The 16,651-nt window shown below is 36.2% G+C and overlaps 3 protein-coding genes across 8 annotated transcripts; 1 reads left to right on the plus strand and 2 right to left on the minus strand.

The window, feature by feature from the left end:
- Positions 1–495: 495 nt before the first annotated feature.
- LOC147491658 (bifunctional adenosine 5'-phosphosulfate phosphorylase/adenylylsulfatase HINT4-like) lies at positions 496–2,811 on the minus strand. Its single transcript, XM_086565822.1, is given in 7 exon segments — positions 496–648; positions 740–817; positions 1,237–1,280; positions 1,282–1,301; positions 1,406–1,482; positions 2,548–2,594; positions 2,680–2,811. Coding segments are annotated over 7 exon segments (438 nt in total). The 5' UTR covers positions 2,770–2,811; the 3' UTR covers positions 496–566.
- A 9,180-nt stretch (positions 2,812–11,991) lies between these two features.
- LOC147491659 (uncharacterized) lies at positions 11,992–12,645 on the minus strand. The gene is made up of 2 exons (XM_086567300.1): positions 12,457–12,645; positions 11,992–12,258 (listed from the first exon to the last, which is right to left on the minus strand). The coding sequence occupies exons 1-2, from the start codon at positions 12,643–12,645 to the stop codon at positions 11,992–11,994; spliced, it is 456 nt and encodes a 151-aa protein (XP_086423426.1).
- Positions 12,646–13,203: 558 nt separating this feature from the next.
- On the plus strand, positions 13,204–15,658 carry LOC147491660 (CLP protease regulatory subunit CLPX1, mitochondrial-like). Of its 6 annotated transcripts, none has more exons than XM_086565890.1 (5): positions 13,204–13,327; positions 13,406–13,461; positions 14,100–14,204; positions 14,697–14,819; positions 14,990–15,658. In XM_086565890.1, exons 3-5 carry the CDS (start codon positions 14,151–14,153, stop codon positions 15,059–15,061), a joined length of 249 nt encoding a protein of 82 aa, XP_086422016.1. In that variant the 5' UTR covers positions 13,204–13,327; positions 13,406–13,461; positions 14,100–14,150; the 3' UTR covers positions 15,062–15,658. The 6 variants fall into 6 exon arrangements, 4 of the variants coding, with proteins under 4 accessions (XP_086422016.1, XP_086422019.1, XP_086422017.1 ...); XR_015198548.1 differs by adding an exon at positions 14,436–14,498 and having other exon boundaries at positions 13,210–13,461; XR_015198549.1 differs by lacking the exons at positions 13,204–13,327; positions 13,406–13,461 and adding exons at positions 13,548–13,961; positions 14,436–14,498.
- Positions 15,659–16,651: the final 993 nt, after the last annotated feature.

Consider the following 16,651-nt stretch of genomic DNA (forward strand, 5'->3'; position numbering starts at 1 on the left):
CGGTGTCGAATCGAAATCCAACGGTGTGATCGATGACACCTGACGCAGAGATGTGGAACGGTTGATTTGCTATGTTGGGTTTGGTTGCCTTGGTGTTCACTGAATTTGTGAAGGGTGGTGCCCTTGTGTAGATATTGTAACATTTGTTTGGTGATACAAGTGTAAATGCCAGAGAGGGTGTATTATTTGGTTACCGATAGTAAATAAAAAAAATTGCTTTTAGCTTTAGAGTATGTAGACTTACAAGGATGAAGCTGCTTGGCGTTTAAGAACTGCTCCCAAAACTGAACATAGCATCAAACCAGAAAACTTGAAAAATGATATCTATAAGTTACAGAATTCCATGTTTATTACAATCCCAATCCTTCCAGGGAAGCATATGATTCTCAATTTATAAACTGCACAGCTACACTTAATTAGCACAACAGTTGGGATGGGTTTACGTCTGATGTAATTGATTCTTAAATATAAAGAATTTGGGATTCAACCGGGGATGGGTTTACATCTGATGTAATTGATTCTTAAATATAAAGAATTTGCGATTCAAACCGGGTGCAGATAAAATCTTATGGCTTTATCTTCTCCAACAACTTCTCGGCCTCAATAAACCCAAGAGGCCCCATGGACATGTATTTTAAATGCTTCCATCTGGTCAATTATCGAGAGAGTTAAAGCAAGGAGTAGTATGTAACAGGTATGCTGCATACTCTAGCAGTCTAGTTACATCAAGAAAACCTACCTTGGTGAGAAGGGAAGTGCCAAGCAGTGGAGATGAAGATGGTTAACACTATTGAATGGAGGCTGATGAAATCCAAATCTGCACAACAGAAAACAGAGAACCTAAAGCATGAGTAACATTTACATGCTAGTTTCCAAACTCGATGACTTAGTCTTAAAAGGACCAACACGCAAGTTCCTCGGCTCTCAATCTTTTGGTATGTGAGAAATAGAAGACATAGAGTTAAGAAAACAGGCTAACAAAAAGAAAGGAACTAGATACAGAGCACACTCACAGTTAAGAGTACCCCAACTCCCAACTAAACCAAATGAGATTATGCTACATAAATAATAAAAGAGAAATGAGGACTGTTAAGCACTCAACAACTCTCAATGGGACCGAGGCTGGCACAACTGCTCCTTGATGAAGTTCCACACAATGCAAGGGTAAATAGCAACTGAAAGGCATCAATGATCAATCACATCAATCAAATAAGTTTTCACAATAAAGGTTAATACCTGTACTTGGATTCAGGTGCATCTCTATGTATTAGACTTTGCCCCCACACTCAGCATGTGACTCACTCGCGAATCGGTCAAGGAATAGGATTAATCAAACTCTGATGAAATTTACAGGAATCAAAGCTTTCAATAATTCAGTTCGACCCTCACTAAGACCAGGAACTACCAAGATTATAATCTTCAGTTCTCCTTTGAAGGTCTTTGACTGTTGAAATGTGTTCCACAGGTATTACCAGGTAGTGCCTATCAGTTTGTTGAAATTGAAATGAACAAGATAGAACTTTGGGAATCAGTATAGAGTTCATTCCATTAGCAGGAAACAGATAAATTATGGGACCTATAAATCTCTAAAAGACTAGTTCAGTTATACACAATTCTGGTATTCTTATTGTGTTACTTAATCCGGTATCAAGTATTATAATGTTAGTAAGAGATGGAAGCTAGTAGAGAGGTTCTTAAGGTATGGCGCGGGGAGATAGAAGATAGGGAAGCTGCGTTTTCAAAAGGTAGCATCCTCTAAACTCTTTGAAGACTTTAGACCACTGATATAATAAGGCTTTTATATCAAATGTAAATTAGTAGATAAATTGAATCCAAGTTGTATCAACATGCTTAGTTATAGTGGGAAAAAGTACACAGAAAAATAGATGTTAAAAATAACATAAATATATGAGGATTTCAAAGAAGAGGTATGTGGCGTTTTGATAGATGTAGTCGGTGGAGATCTGAGTTGTCTAAATAGTCTCTTTTTAAACGTTATATCAAGTACGAAGTTCACTCCAAACTGCACTTTCTAGCAAAATCTAGCTAGGGGTTTGGCGTTGGGCCGGAACTTGAATGACTGGAAATCAGTTTGCTTGAAAAAACAACTACAAACAGGTAGAGGAAATAGACAAATCTGACAAGAATAACAAAGGTATCTTCTATATAAAGTCCTTCTACCTAGCCCTCGCTTGATTGTCCTTGAGAACATTCCTAATTGTATCCATCCACCCAGCTTACTACATCCCCTGTAACTTTACCCACTTTCCGTACAACTCATTGTAAAGCATACAACCATTATACACATGCTCCCATATTGATTTATAAAGCTGAAATGCTCATCTCAACTAATCTAATAATTTCCGTTCTACGATCCAAATACATCCTAATAAATTGATGTCCTAATGTTTCAATTCCAAATCCTTGCTTTCATTCTCCATTGGCATTGCATGTGTTAGCTTATATATATATATTGACACAAACTAAATGACTTATTAAGATGCACATTTATACTAATAAAAAAATTACTAGAAATCTAAAAATGACCTGAACGCAGCAGGCTTAATATCTTGAAACGCAACAACTTTATCATCCTGCAAAGGAAGGAAGAGAAAACATTTTATTGAAACAACTAGGCCGGGAACAAAAAGGAGATGGGTAGGTGGGGAATAACTTAACTGTGTGGAGAAGATGAGTTGAAGTGGATGAACGAGCTATTTGACAAAACAAACAAGCGCTTCCTCCTCCTACTACTCCCACTCCTGCCATTTTTAGCTCAAGACTGGAAACTTGGAAAGTGAATAACACATTCGTTATTTACCAGGGTGGAAATGATAGCCCATATCGAGCCGTTTGGGCTCCAGCCCATGTAGTTTGCTATTACTCATTTTAAGTATTCGATTCATGACTCATGAGTAATAAATAAATAAATAAATAATATCTACCACTTTCTATCCATCATCGTGACCCTATGACCCTATCACATGCCTTTTTCAACCTCTTCGAAATCATTTGATTTTGTTTTATATCTATTCAAATAGTGATTGTTAATTACTTTTTTATTATAAGTGTTTTCTAAATTAGGAATATTTTCTCGACATTTTACCCTGATGTGACTCCATGCTAATTATATGAATTATGTTTATTTTTATAAACTAAAACTTATATATAGTTCTAAAACCTATAGTAAATTGTTAACATTAATGTGCTTTTGTGGTTAAACAAAATGTGCTCTCTCTCTCAACGCGTTTTGGTTTTTAGGAGACTTCTAAATTTTTTTTCCCAATTATTAGGGATTAGGTTGGAATGTTGGATTGTTTATGTAATTGGTTTAATATATCAAATAGACTTCAATTAATATTTGTCTATTTCCTTTTTAGTGCTATAAAAGATTTTGAACATATGTTAATCTTTTTTTTTTTTTTTTATCACCATGGAGACAACATTCAAACTTCGCATGGACCAATATTCCAAACACCACCAGGTTTCAACAAACCAACAAATACTTTCACACAAGGACAAGGACAAGGTACCTATAACAATCAGAACAGAGCATTGGTTCCATCCCAATTTAACCAGAACTATCAAAACCAACCTATCAACAACCAAAGAGACCTAGTCCCTGTTACACCATCAACTAGTGTCTAAACAGATAAGCCCACCGAAATAATGTTATTTGTCATGCAACAACAAACCCAAATCCTAGCATCCATGCAACAATCTCTGAACTTGTTAACCTAAGATAAAACCTAGAAAGGTTTGTTCCCAGGTCAAGCTATTCCTAATCATAAACCAACAAACACAACATTTGAAGCAACAAGTGATGTGAACGAAGCTGGAGCGCTAAAAACTCTTTCTTAATCATCCCATCTACGAGGATTGAATCCTCATTTCCGATGTATTCCTTTCCTTTAAGGGGATACATCAATAAGGTGACTGGACCTCTCCACTTGGAGGGTGTGGTTGTAAGTGCCGGAGCCTTAGTCCACAGTATATCTCGCATATTCTTTGTAAAACACTTTTTACTCGTCGTTAGAGTAAGTGTGAACCTATGGAGCGAGTATACAATTTTTATTTTCTTTATTTTACACTTCTTTTTCAAAAATGTTTGATTTCTTTGTGCTATTAATGATAGATTCTCGATACATCAATAGTTAAGTAATTTTTCAAAATGGCCAATGGATTTTACACAGACCAACCCCTAGAACTATGCAATCTAGGGCTGGTTTGAAATCAGCTTTGCTTACTAAGGATCGCCTATATCACCGAGCTATTCTCCCGGGTCAGGACATTCCATGTCTTGCTTGCGATAAAATCCCCAACTTCGGCGTAGAATCAAGTTAAATGCATCTAAATTGGGTTAAGCCGAATTAGCGATTAACACCTAAAGTTGTCTAAGAATATCTGTTATGATTTGTTTTAAAGTAGTAACATATAGAATCACAACTTTTGAGTACGAATTTCTTAAAACATCTCTCTATAGTTTTCAAAACTAGACAATATAAAAAATAAAAGTTATACGTCCGGAGTAACCAAAATGATACCGGATTAACGTATAATTTTATCTTCTTGACAAAACCTCTATATGGATAGAGATATATTTTGAATGAGAAAACAAACCAAAAAATAAAATAAAAAAATAAAAAATAGACGAGACGTCTTCAAATGAGAATTAAACAAATGGAGTAGCCCAGAGTAATACTATTCTCTATTTAATTTTATCTTTTTGCATTTACCTCTCTATTTTGTCTCAAGAATCTGACGTTAAAAGATTCAAAAAATTTCAAAAATTTCCTTTCTTAAAGATCTTTCCCTTCTCGTTTAAATCTTTTCCCCTTCTAAATCTCTCTCGTTTCTAAAAAAAATTCAAAAATGTCTTCTGTAGCAAACAAAAACCCTCCACCTAACAAGACTAGATGGATCAGTTTTAATGACCGTGTGCAAGCACTTCCTAGAGAACTGCAGCTTAAGATTTGTACACATATACTGAAAATCATTCCTGGTTTAGGTAAAAGTTCATACTCACGTAAGAGACGAGCTAAGAGAGAAGGCTGGTGCTCGAATTGTCAAACATCAACTTTCCCCCGTCTTCAACCTCATAACAATTCAGTTTTTATGGTTTTCATGTGCCAGCCACCTACTCATCGAGCACAACTGAAGAGAGTAATCCAGCCATCTGGTTGGGATTGACTCAAGTTTTCAAAAACTTCCAAGTCTTGGGGATCTGAATTTAAACGACCCACCTTTTTAAAATTTCCTTACAATTCCTGTACAGTTCTTTCCATCATCTATTTATCATCTACCATTGTATGTGAGTGTATCCTATACCGTTACGTTGCATTTTTTATGCTGATCGTTTTGGTACCTCACGGGTCAAGATCGGGCGAGTAACAAAGCATGGATCGGCTCTTGAAGTTGGCAAGGCACTGAGGACAAGATTGGAATTTACTGATTCAATTGGGCTTGGGCCAAAAAATTTAATCTCTTAAAAAAGGCACGTGATCTCCCCTTCCTTTCTTCTCCACCCCAAAATTTCCCAACCCTAGCCCGCCAGCTGGCTTCGCCCTACTCTACTTTCACTGGTCCTAAGACCTCACCCCGACACACCACCATTCAATTTTTTTCACAACCTTCTCTATTTTCAACCCTCATTCCAACTCAAAACCCCATTTTTTCAAATCCTTACTTTAAATGGCTCGAATTCTCAAAATCGTGCCGGAGCAAAATTTTCAAGACCTTTTCTATTTCGATCTGTTTGAAGTGCACTTCAGGACTGAGATCCAAAGAAGAGGATGGGAACCTTTGGTTTTGTTGGAAGATGCGGTATATTCTCCCTCTCTTACTCTTTCATTTTATAATTGCATGATTAGAGGGGAGGATGATCGCATTATGGTTGTTAAGGATGGCCGCTCGCTACAAGGTCTTCTCTTCTCTTCTCCAGATATTTATCCAGTTCTCAACTCATCAGCTGAGTAAACTTTTATTGTGTGTTGTAACGGGTTAGGAATTTTTGGTAAAGAATAAAAAGGCTTTTTAGACAAGGGCGAAGGCTCAATAGGGTAACCTAGAGGAAAAACTATCTTTTTGGGTTTTTAACATTTATTTGGCTATATCAATCCAAAAATGGCCTAAATTCTCTCTTAGGATATGGCGTTGTGATCAAGCAAGTGTACATATGGTCTTTCTATCCAGACATCCTTTGTGTCATCACTCAATAATCATTCAGATGAGGCTTTTGGCTAGATTCTCATAGGATATGAAACTTAATTATTCTAACCTTGGCCGAAAACTTCTTTGCTATATACAAACAAATGCTGATGCATGTCATTCATGAAAAGATGCATAAACTATTGCACGTATATTAGTCTAAGTACGAAAAACGAATCCTTACTCTGTTGCTATAATGAGACTTCTAAACTTTTTATTCATCATAGAAAAAGGAAACAAGACTTTTTAATACTAAACGGAAAAATATTTTTGGTCTTTTTCGAAAAAAAAATTAGAAATGAAGAAATATACTATTATATCTACTATATAGAAAATGCCTAGTGTTTCGACCAAATATGATCAAAACACTAAGTGGTGACGAAAGAAACGAAGAATGTAGAAAAGTAGTTAGAAAAGTGGTGGTGATCGGGAGAATGATGAGATTGTACTTTGCAGTTGCCTACGTACCCAAATTATCGATGGGATCAAGTCTCAAGAACGTAGTTCTGTATGAAAAATAGTTTGGTATTTATATAGGTAAAGTAGAGACTCCTTGTAGCTTAAGTAATTGTAATTGAATATAACTCTCAGCTGATAATTATCTATTTGATAATAAACGAATCTGAACATAAATTAATGTATATTAGTGGCAAGTTATGTGGCTAAGGTTCAGCCTTAGACACATGAGTTAATGAGCTTGTACATTGATCCATGGTATTGCAAATTGGGCTTTTGCCCTATTGATTAAATGAATAAAATAGAGACCCCTACTAATGAACGTTTGCCACGTAGGTGGGGGTCGAAACACCGCCCCCTCTTTGGCATGCGAACAAAATTCATATGGCAAAAAAGAGAAGAAAAATCAAAGAAAAAATGGAATAGGAAAAGAGTGAGCGGAATGTATAACAAAGTGTCGTGTGAACGTAAACGATAAGAAAATGGACAATCGGGAAAAAGTCGTGAATTATCAAGAATGAAATAATGTCAAACTAACGTATACGGGACGCAATGTAGTTAACTACAAGATGGCTAAAAATGCACATAAAAAATAAAAGATGCACAGAAAAAATTGCAAAAGAAATTGATAGCAGAAACTATACCGAATGCATTACATAAAAATACGAAAATTGATTTCGATGATGCATGCCAACGGAATAGCGATATTAGGATTAGACAGTGAAAATTAAATGTAGGGGCAATTTAGTAAGAATAGGAAAAAAAAGAAGTGAAATACGAATTAGATTCGAAGGTGAAGACTTGAGCGACTAAAATTGTATGCCACCCTGAATTAGATAAGAATCCGGGTTAGATAAGAATCCACCCGGCAATGTAAAACTTTATCTACGAAATATTATATAACCATACTTGTAGACCAGACTAGATCTAAGAATATAACAATACTCGTAGACGAGATAAAGTTTGCTGTTTTCAAATCAACAACCCAGTAGAGAAACAAGGTTTGGGTGACTAAGTCTTGAGAGGGCTTCAAGTTCACAATAGCGGTGAAAAGAAGATTTAATGGCGATCGATCTTTTACAACAGCCCTTCATCACATGCCTCTCACGATTGTTTTGTTAGAGCAAGTGCCATAACTCTTGCATGAATTGTAAAAGAAATCTCAATCATACATACAATTAACGAGTATGACTTAGTTGTGTTGTACATTCTGCCGTGTTGGAACGCAATAAACTACACAAGTAGCTATCGCTCTCTGTCCTTTCTAATATATTACACTTTCAAACTAGGAACTGATCTATGCCTATCCAATAAAATTGACGAAATTTGTAGTTAGATGCTTGCGAGCCTGGTGACAACAAAGGCTGATTACTTTCACGAGGAAGCATTTGCCAAAAACCAAGAAAACCGAGTAAGTTTTGGGTGAGTTATGAACGTTGTTATCGTGTTTTCCCTTTCCTTAACTGTTCTCCATCGTCATCTTATCGGAACAGAAAGTTTCTTGAAGATGAAGCTCTTTATCTGCAAAAACACGAAACTCTGTGGTTGCGAAAGATGATGACGCCAGTATTTAAAACTGGTTTGAACAACACGATATGGTGCAGTCAGCCAAGCAAAGGAAGGGCACATGCACGTAATGACCGATTTGGCGCGGTGTACCCCATTTGGATCAAGTGAATCTAATTTTTGAGCTATCCGCCCTTTTTTTTTTTGCGCAGTAGAAATGACCGTATTATACGAGTGGAAGATAATCGAGAAGAAGAAGGCTCGATGACGATCGTAGACTTGGTGAGGTGGAAAGAAGGTGACAAATACAATGAATACACAAAGCCGCGGCGATGGTCACTTAAGGAACTACAAAAAATATTAGTACTCGAGAGATTTGAGATGAACGAAGTGTATGAATTTGAAACGAAAGTCGAAGAAGATGAAGTAGTAATGGCTTACTCACAATTAAGTTCGCGGGAGTGCAATTCTTGAGCAAAGAAATTGTGCAATTATTGGAGTGGTAGCAAATTGCACCGGGACAACTGCCAATTTATTTCTGGTTAATCTTTACGAGAGCGCACCGTTTACAAAATAAATTTAACAGAAGGTTCGGGGCTCAAGAATTCTTTGAGTTGATACAACCGAAAGCCATACTGACGAAAGGGTATATAAAATTTGAAGTTGAATTCAAGAATCCAAACAGAAGATTTAAAGGGTTCCAGAAAATATATACCGGATGGGATAGATTTTTGTATCGCTTGCGAGGGAACTGGAATCCGACAGAGTTTAAAGTGCCAAACAAATTTCGAGATAAGCCAAAACATTAGTATTGAAAATTGTACTACGAGTAAATTGTTGACTAATATGAGTTATTTTGTGTCTAACAAAAAACGTGAGTATACTACCAAACATTGAATTAGACAAGGAAATGGAGAACAACCTTCGTTTCTTCTTTAATGAATGTTCCAACGAAAGATTGGTAGATCTGAGCTACTTTGATGATATTGTTGATTTCAGAAACTATGGGGGTATCGAACGATAGCCTGATAGGTCAAGGGAGGCACATAGTGAAATGGAGAACAGGAGTAAAAGACTCAAAAATGCAATATTTGGTAGCGATAGCGATAGTGAAAAAGAAGATGGAACAAAATTAAAAAAACAAGAATTAGTGTTGAGCTTGTCAAGCACAAATAGCGAATTATACAAAAGAAAATGTTTCACAAGAAACAGGGCGAACGAAGACCAAGATAGACAAACGATGCGACAATGTATGATGCCCCGAGGGATAAGACTACAATGCACAAAATAGCCCATACGAAATATAAGACGTTCTCAACACAAAGAAGAAAATGTATATACCGTAAAAAAACATAGATATGTAAAATGGCGGGGAGATGTAATATATCGTTCTGCTTTGGTATATGCAGGAAAAGAATAGCTAGGAAGAGAACGAAACAGTGATACTTGCAAAAGATAGTGCATCGAATAACACAAAGTTAGTGAGAGAAAACAAACGGCAGAGCAAAATGTAGGAGCAAAGAATCCCACGACCACTGGCAAGTACTGTCAGGGGTAATACTACTCACGGAGGAAAACCACAGAATCTGTTAACAGTAAGTTGACCGTTGAATTTTATTATTGTGTTTGGACGGTAAAGAAATTTGTGTCAGAAACTCAGAAAAAGAAAAAAAAAAAACAACGAAAAGAATCTGTCCAAGCCAAAAGAAAATCAAGAATCGTGGTCAAAAAGAAAAAACGATGAAACAAGTGAGATATTATGGGAGAATGTGGGACAGACAAACCAAAGAATATGGGATAAAGACAATGTGTCGTGCCCAATGGAGGGACTCAAAAAATATCAAAAATGTGACCAAAACACGGAGAATATCGGAGAATATGACAGAGAAGTCTCAATGATTTTCGATAGTATGAACCAGGTATGTCAGTATTTTTAATCAGTTATTGTAAACTTGTGATTAAATTTGAAAAATGGATGAAAAACTAGATATCTTCTTGCCACGGGTTAAAGGCTAAGATCAATGTAGTAATGAAAAAAAAATTCACGAAAAAGGCCGCTAAGAAAAAGTTTCGATTCGAATGAAGTTAATGTCATAGAAGAAATAAAGAAAGTGAAGATACTCAACCGAAAATTGGAAGAAGCAAACAAAGCATTAAAAGCGAACCAACGAGAGAGTTAGAAGACGAAAACAAAGACTTAATCGAGCGGACGGAAGAAGCAGAGCGGAGATCGTACGAAGAATTCAGGAAGGCCTATGAGATAATGGAAGAACACAAACACTTAAAAGCAGAGGTGATAGAATTGAAGTCACTCATGGCGACCAAAGATCAGGAACTTAAACATGCGCAAAAAGAAGTGGAGAAAATTAACAAGCGGATGATAGATGTAAACGAGTGGCTTGGCCAAGATCACGTGCAAATGGCACATTGTGAATCGACCGTAAGATAATTAACAGAGAACCTAACAGAAACAGGAGATAAACTAGAACGTGAAAAGATGAATTACAAAGATTTATACAAGTTGTATAAGCGTAGAACTGGTAAGGAACCATTGGATTTTCCCAAACCAATTATTATGTGATTGTGTGAATGTAATACCAAAAAGCTAAAAATTTTGTTGATGAAAATAAAAATAAAATATGTGTTGGCAATTGAATATCGTTGCGATGTCAGATAATCCATATGGAAAACTGATAATGTTGTTGAGTTATGTAGATGAAACGAAATAGAATGAAACGCCCCCAATGCTAACTTTAACTTGGCAAAATGAGACTAAGCGAGCGTAAAAACGTTCAAACTCAAAACTGACAAAACGAAACGGGATAATTTCGTCAGATGTTATCATAGCGAGAGTAACGTACTAAGTGAGCGTAAAAATATTCAAACTTAGACTGACAAAATTAAACGTGGTAACTTCGTCAGATTTTGTCGTAACGGACTAAACGAGCGTAAAAACGTTCAAACTTAGAATGATGAAGCTAAACGTGGTAATTTTATCAGATTTTGTCATAGCGATAGTAACGAACTAAGTGAGCGTAAAAACGTTCAAACTTAATTAGACTAACGAAATTAAACGTAGTAATTTCGTCAGATTTTGTCGTAGGAATAGTAACGAACTAAGCGAGCGTAAAAGTGTTCAAATTTAGGGTTTAGGGTTTTTTAGGGTTTAGGGTTCAAATTTAGACTGATGAAATTAAACGTGCTAACTTCGCCAGATTTTATCGTAACGATAGTAACGGACTAATCGAGCGTAAAAGTGTTCAAACTTAGACTAACGAATGAAGCTAAACGTGGTAGCTTCGTCAGATTTTGTCGTAGCGATAATAAGGTTCGCTAGAACCAAAATAATACCATTGGAACCGGAAGTGTGATGAACTACTTCTTTATTGATTATCGAAGTCTTGAAAATGCAAAGATAATAACGGAAAATAAATGATGAATCTGAAACAAACTAAAGATTGTATTTTTTTTTTCTAGGATAACGGGAAAACAACAAATAAAATCTACTTATAGAACTTGCGCAGATGAAACGCATTCCACGGCTTATCGAGAACAGTCCCATCTAAATCCCGAGAAAAAAGATCCTTTGGTGGCGGGGCAATCAACCTCCAAATTTTCTCCGTAATCTATCAACCTTGTTTTCTCCAAATTTTCTCTCAGAATCTATCAACCTCGTTTTCTCCAAATTTTCTCCGTAATCTATCAACCTCGAGAACAATCCCAGTTTTCTCCAAATTTACCGTAATCTATCAACCTCGTTTTTCAACAGAGTACCCAATCATCTTTCTCAAACACTTTAAATCGAACTTTCTTATTATATTTTCATTTCATATCAGCTTGATAATGAATTAACTGTTGAAGACCAACATCTCTCGTCTCATCTATCAAGGCTTTAGCTTGGGCAAGTGCTTGATCATTCGACTCCAATTCCACGGCAGAAGTTCGTGTGGTTGGAGTCATCAACTCTGTAGGCAAGACTGCTTCTGTACCGTAAGCAAGATTAAACGGAGAAAATTCTATTGAATACTTAGGTGTGGTTCGATAACCCCACATAACCGCAAGAAGTTCCTTAACCCAATTTCCTTTGGCCTGTTAAAGTCGTCACTTGAGCATTGCAAGAATGGATTTGTTAGTAGCTTCAAATTTGTCCATTAGCTTCGAGGATGAATGCGGTCTTTGAAAATTGTGACTAATCTTCAGGTCAGGACAAAATTGTCAAATTTCTTCAGCATCAAATTGTTTGCCATTGTCAAAAATCAATGATGTTGGAATACCGAAACGACAAACAATGTCACGCCATAAAAACTTTTTAACATCTGAAGCATGGATCTGGGCTGAGAGCATAACTTCAGCCCATTTGGTAAAATAATCAGTTGCGACGAGTAAGAAACGAACACTACCAGGAGCTTTCGGAAGATAACCGACAATGTCAAGATCCCACTTCACAAACGGCCAAGGGCTCAAGATTGGATGCATGAAGTTCCATCGCTGAAAGAGTTCCCACACTAGTAGAAAAAAGGGCTTTTGTGACTGTTTTAAAATGTTATTTGTGACTGTTCTGTTCGAAACGGTCACAAATGGTAAAAAAGGGCATTTGTGACTGTTTTGAAATGTTTTTTTGTGACTATCAAATCTAGAACCGTCACAAATCCTTTTTTCTTGGAAAAAATTCGTGTATTGAAGATTATTTGTGACTATTCTCCCAAAACAGTTACATACTCTGCACTTTATGTCACCATCTTAAATGATCTCATGATCTCATTTAGTTTTCGGTCCGCACCACAACTCCACTAAAAAATAACTACTTAGATGCACAAACACACCATAGTGAGCCCACGCTCAGACTCCGCTTCCTACAAACACTTCCAAATTTCCATGCATTGGCTCACGTGCCACCGAAGAAAAAAAAAATCCTGTCTAAATTAATCCCAACACTAAACACACTTAGAAAAAAAAAAAATACTAAACAGTTCTAAATTTCCAAATGAGCCAACTTTCTCCTTCACCCACTTCTTTTATGCGCCACGGCCCCCTCGCCTCCGCCAATTAACCATTTTCTTTTTCTTTTTTCTCTTTCTCCTTCTCTCATCTTAACAATGTTTTCCTTCATGATCTATCTCTCAAAAAAGAAAATACTCATCTTTTTTGAAGACCAGAGGTATATACCCTCTCCCTTCCATATTGTTCTTAGATTTAACCGCAAGGCAGTTCTTTAAAATGGCGTTCATTGATTTAGGGTTGTTTTTCAAGTAAAAGGCGATTCTTTTATATAGCTCAAAGGGTGGAGACAAGGTAAGCTCTCACTCGATCTGTTGTATTGGAACACACGGGCCGTTGTACTCTAATTTAGCAAGATACCGCTCTTTGTTTCAGAGTGGGAAAACGAAAATTTGGAGAAATCAAAATTTTCCAAATTTTACTAGGGTTTAATTTCTTAACAATATTTTTTTAGAGAAAGCCATAAGCTACGCCAATGCACCATAGCTTCTTACCTCCAATTCACCCTTCTTTCTATCGCTTGCTGTGATTGGGGTTTGTTCATAGTATTATTCATTCAATGTTTCACCGAGAAAAACAGAAAAAGAAAACTTTTTTGTTATTCTTAAGCTAGTCTTTTCCAAATAGCACATTTTGATATTTATTTTGATTTGAGATGGCGTGACTGGTGATTAATCAAGGGGTACCAGAAAATCTAAGGGATGTGGTTTAGTTTTAGGGTTCTAGCTTCTCGATTAGGTAACAAATGTATGGTCTCGAGTTGATCCAATTATATTCAGCACTACATATTCCAGGTTTGTGTCATAGTCGATAATAAATGGTGTAATTCTTCAGTTTTGTGTTTTCTTCAAATATTAGTCATGTTGACCGCCCGAATTGGAATTTCTTCTATAAGGTTTTTCCTTAACATGAAGTATTTCACTTGTAATCAGGCGCCAAGATTCGTCAATTGGGTTTGGAGCACCGTACATGTGTGTGCAAATATGAGGACTGGTGGTTTGACAAATGCTGCCATCACATCGTCTTTACTGGAAACTGTAAGTAAGAACCCACTTTTGGGCTAGTTTAACTTTTAGTCGTATTTTCTATCACTTTTGCTCAAACTAGCATACTTACACACACAATCCAGAAGTGGCACATGCCAATGCTACTTTCTAATTAATTTTTATCGCTGTCTTCTATATTAAATAATTATTCACGTCTATATTCATATTCTGCATCAAACTTCTCCTTATTAACTTCGACAGTTGAAATCATTGATTTTGAAGGTCCTCATATAGGCAAAAAATGCCCTTGGAAAACAATATAGGAAGATGTTTCAGACAAATGATGTAAGTTCTTAATCTGCACCCTTCTCCCTTATCAGATCTGTCACACTTGATAAACCCATTGTATATTCTTTTTTCCCATTTCTTTTTCATTCGACCAGTATTATATACGTTGAATTTCTTTCGGGTATAAATGGCGTCGTTGATCAATCTAAGGAACTAGGGTGTATCTGTTAATTACCTGTCTTCTTATCTCCATAGGTCAAGTTGCATTTCACTGAAGTTGCTTTGAGACTAATTGCTAGAAAATCAATGACCAGAAGCACTGGTGCCCGAGGCTTAAGATCCTTACTAGTGAATATTTTGATGGATGCCATGTATGAGGTACACTATTTCTTCCTATTTGATGACAGTGTTCTATATTTTCAATCAATGGCATTTGGACATGCCAAGGTACCCTTGAAAATGATATGAATACTGATGACGCAACTGGTTAATTTCTTAGTATTGCTTGTAATATTAATTGGACATTATGAATTGCTATTGTGTTCCAGACAAGGGAGGAAGGATCTGAACGAATGCCAGATGCAGAACCTGAGCTTCCTTCTATTGTTGTCAGCATGTAATTTTCTAGCAGTGCCCAACATGATTTCGACCTTACCGATCACACACAAAAAAGGTGATTTCTTCATTGTACATTAGTAAGTTATAGTATATACATGTGGGGCCATTACCAAGTCCTTTGTCACCCAGTATAAGTACATTGAGCTCTTGCTAATGTGAGAATTGAGAACAAAGATTCCAAGTGGAGCAGCTGATAAAAGGATGGTAAAAGTTTCGCATGAAGGGCAGCAAAAATGCCAATGCAGATTGTTCAGAGGTTGATCATCTTACCAGGAAGAGGTGACATGCCAAAGTGGCATGTGGAGAGGGTCCATCATTTTTAATCCAATCACTGGCTTCACCCCAGCTTCGTCCAATTTTCATCTGTGGTGCTAATATATCCGAGGAATCTGTTGGGTCATTATCATTATCTGGTTTAGCAGTGCTCTGTGATGTCCTGATTCTTTAGATTGATCGATGTAATACATTGCATTGGGTATGATTCACAGACTGTATAAATCTAATTGGTTATTTTCTAGATTTAACTTATTTCACAGGCTGGTCAGAAATAATGTAGATTGCTTTCTAGGCATTCTAGTAGCAGTGGTCGTCTTCGGTGTTTCTTGTTTCCTTGAGCAAGTCAAAATATGAAAACTGGGGTGGTACACTCTGCTGGTATTGTATTCACATCTAATTTGTTAAAGAATATTCTGAATTGATATATTTAGTTATATATGAGCCAAGTACTGAATGTCATGGCTATAGAACTTATAGCTCTTATTCATGTGACTAAAGGGATGCTATATTCTTATCCATAGGTTGCTAACTTTTCCAATTATTTTATACGATTGGTTTATTATGTTTAAGATAAAGAATATTGGCCGTAAAATGGTTTACACCTACAAAGAGATACTGGAGTGACGTTCGAATAGACTTTGTTCAGTTCATCCAATAATGTATTATGAACTATTCTCAAGATGAAAACCAGATGCAGAACAACCACAAGGCTTAAGACATTCACGTGGGTGATCGACTTGGGCAAGATTAGGTTCTTTTTTTCAATTAGATTTGGCTGATTTAATTTATATGTATTACATTGGGAATGTATTATTTACTTTATTATGTTTTGGAATATACAAATATATATTGGTTATCTAAGGGAATTGGCCGATAATTCAATGGAATTAGCACTTTATGAATGCTACTTGAAATATAATGGATAATATTCAGAGTGGCTTATTACAGGTCCAATTCCAAGTGAGGTCTGTTTTCACGTGTATTCGATATTTTTTTTTAAACAAAATATATATTTATCACGGTTTTAACCAAACTGTCATGAATAGTTGTCCTTTTTGTGACCGTTACAAGATGATTACATTACTGGTTTGTTAGAACCGTCACAAACGATATGCTTTTTTGTGACTATTTTTAAGTGTTTGTTACAGTTTTATGAGGTGGATATAGGTTTATCTAGAAGAATTATTTGTGACGGTTTTGGGAAAAAAATAAATGACTCTCACTCCGTCACGGTTTTGGAAAAAAAAAACAGTGACAAAAGACTTTTTGTGACAGTTTTTAACAGTGATATAAAACCTTTTTTCTTGTAGTGCCAT

This window comes from Coptis chinensis, chromosome 6 (assembly GCF_015680905.1).
Source record: "Coptis chinensis isolate HL-2020 chromosome 6, ASM1568090v1, whole genome shotgun sequence".
Classification (NCBI taxonomy): Eukaryota; Viridiplantae; Streptophyta; class Magnoliopsida; order Ranunculales; family Ranunculaceae; genus Coptis; species Coptis chinensis.

What these genes read in the sequence shown, in the direction of transcription:
- LOC147491660 (XM_086565889.1), top strand. Translation starts at nt 14,028, where the DNA reads ATGTTGACCGCCCGAATTGGAATTTCTTCTATAAGGTTTTTCCTTAAC. An exon ending in CATCGTCTTTACTGGAAACT is followed by an intron (nt 14,205 to 14,696) that starts GTAAGTAAGAAC and finishes TTATCTCCATAG; the next exon opens with GTCAAGTTGCATTTCACTGA. An exon ending in TGATGGATGCCATGTATGAG is followed by an intron (nt 14,820 to 14,989) that starts GTACACTATTTC and finishes ATTGTGTTCCAG; the next exon opens with ACAAGGGAGGAAGGATCTGA.
- LOC147491659 (XM_086567300.1), bottom strand. Translation starts at nt 12,645, where the DNA reads ATGCATCCAATCTTGAGCCCTTGGCCGTTTGTGAAGTGGGATCTTGAC. An exon ending in AGTTTTTATGGCGTGACATT is followed by an intron (nt 12,259 to 12,456) that starts GTTTGTCGTTTC and finishes CGACTTTAACAG; the next exon opens with GCCAAAGGAAATTGGGTTAA.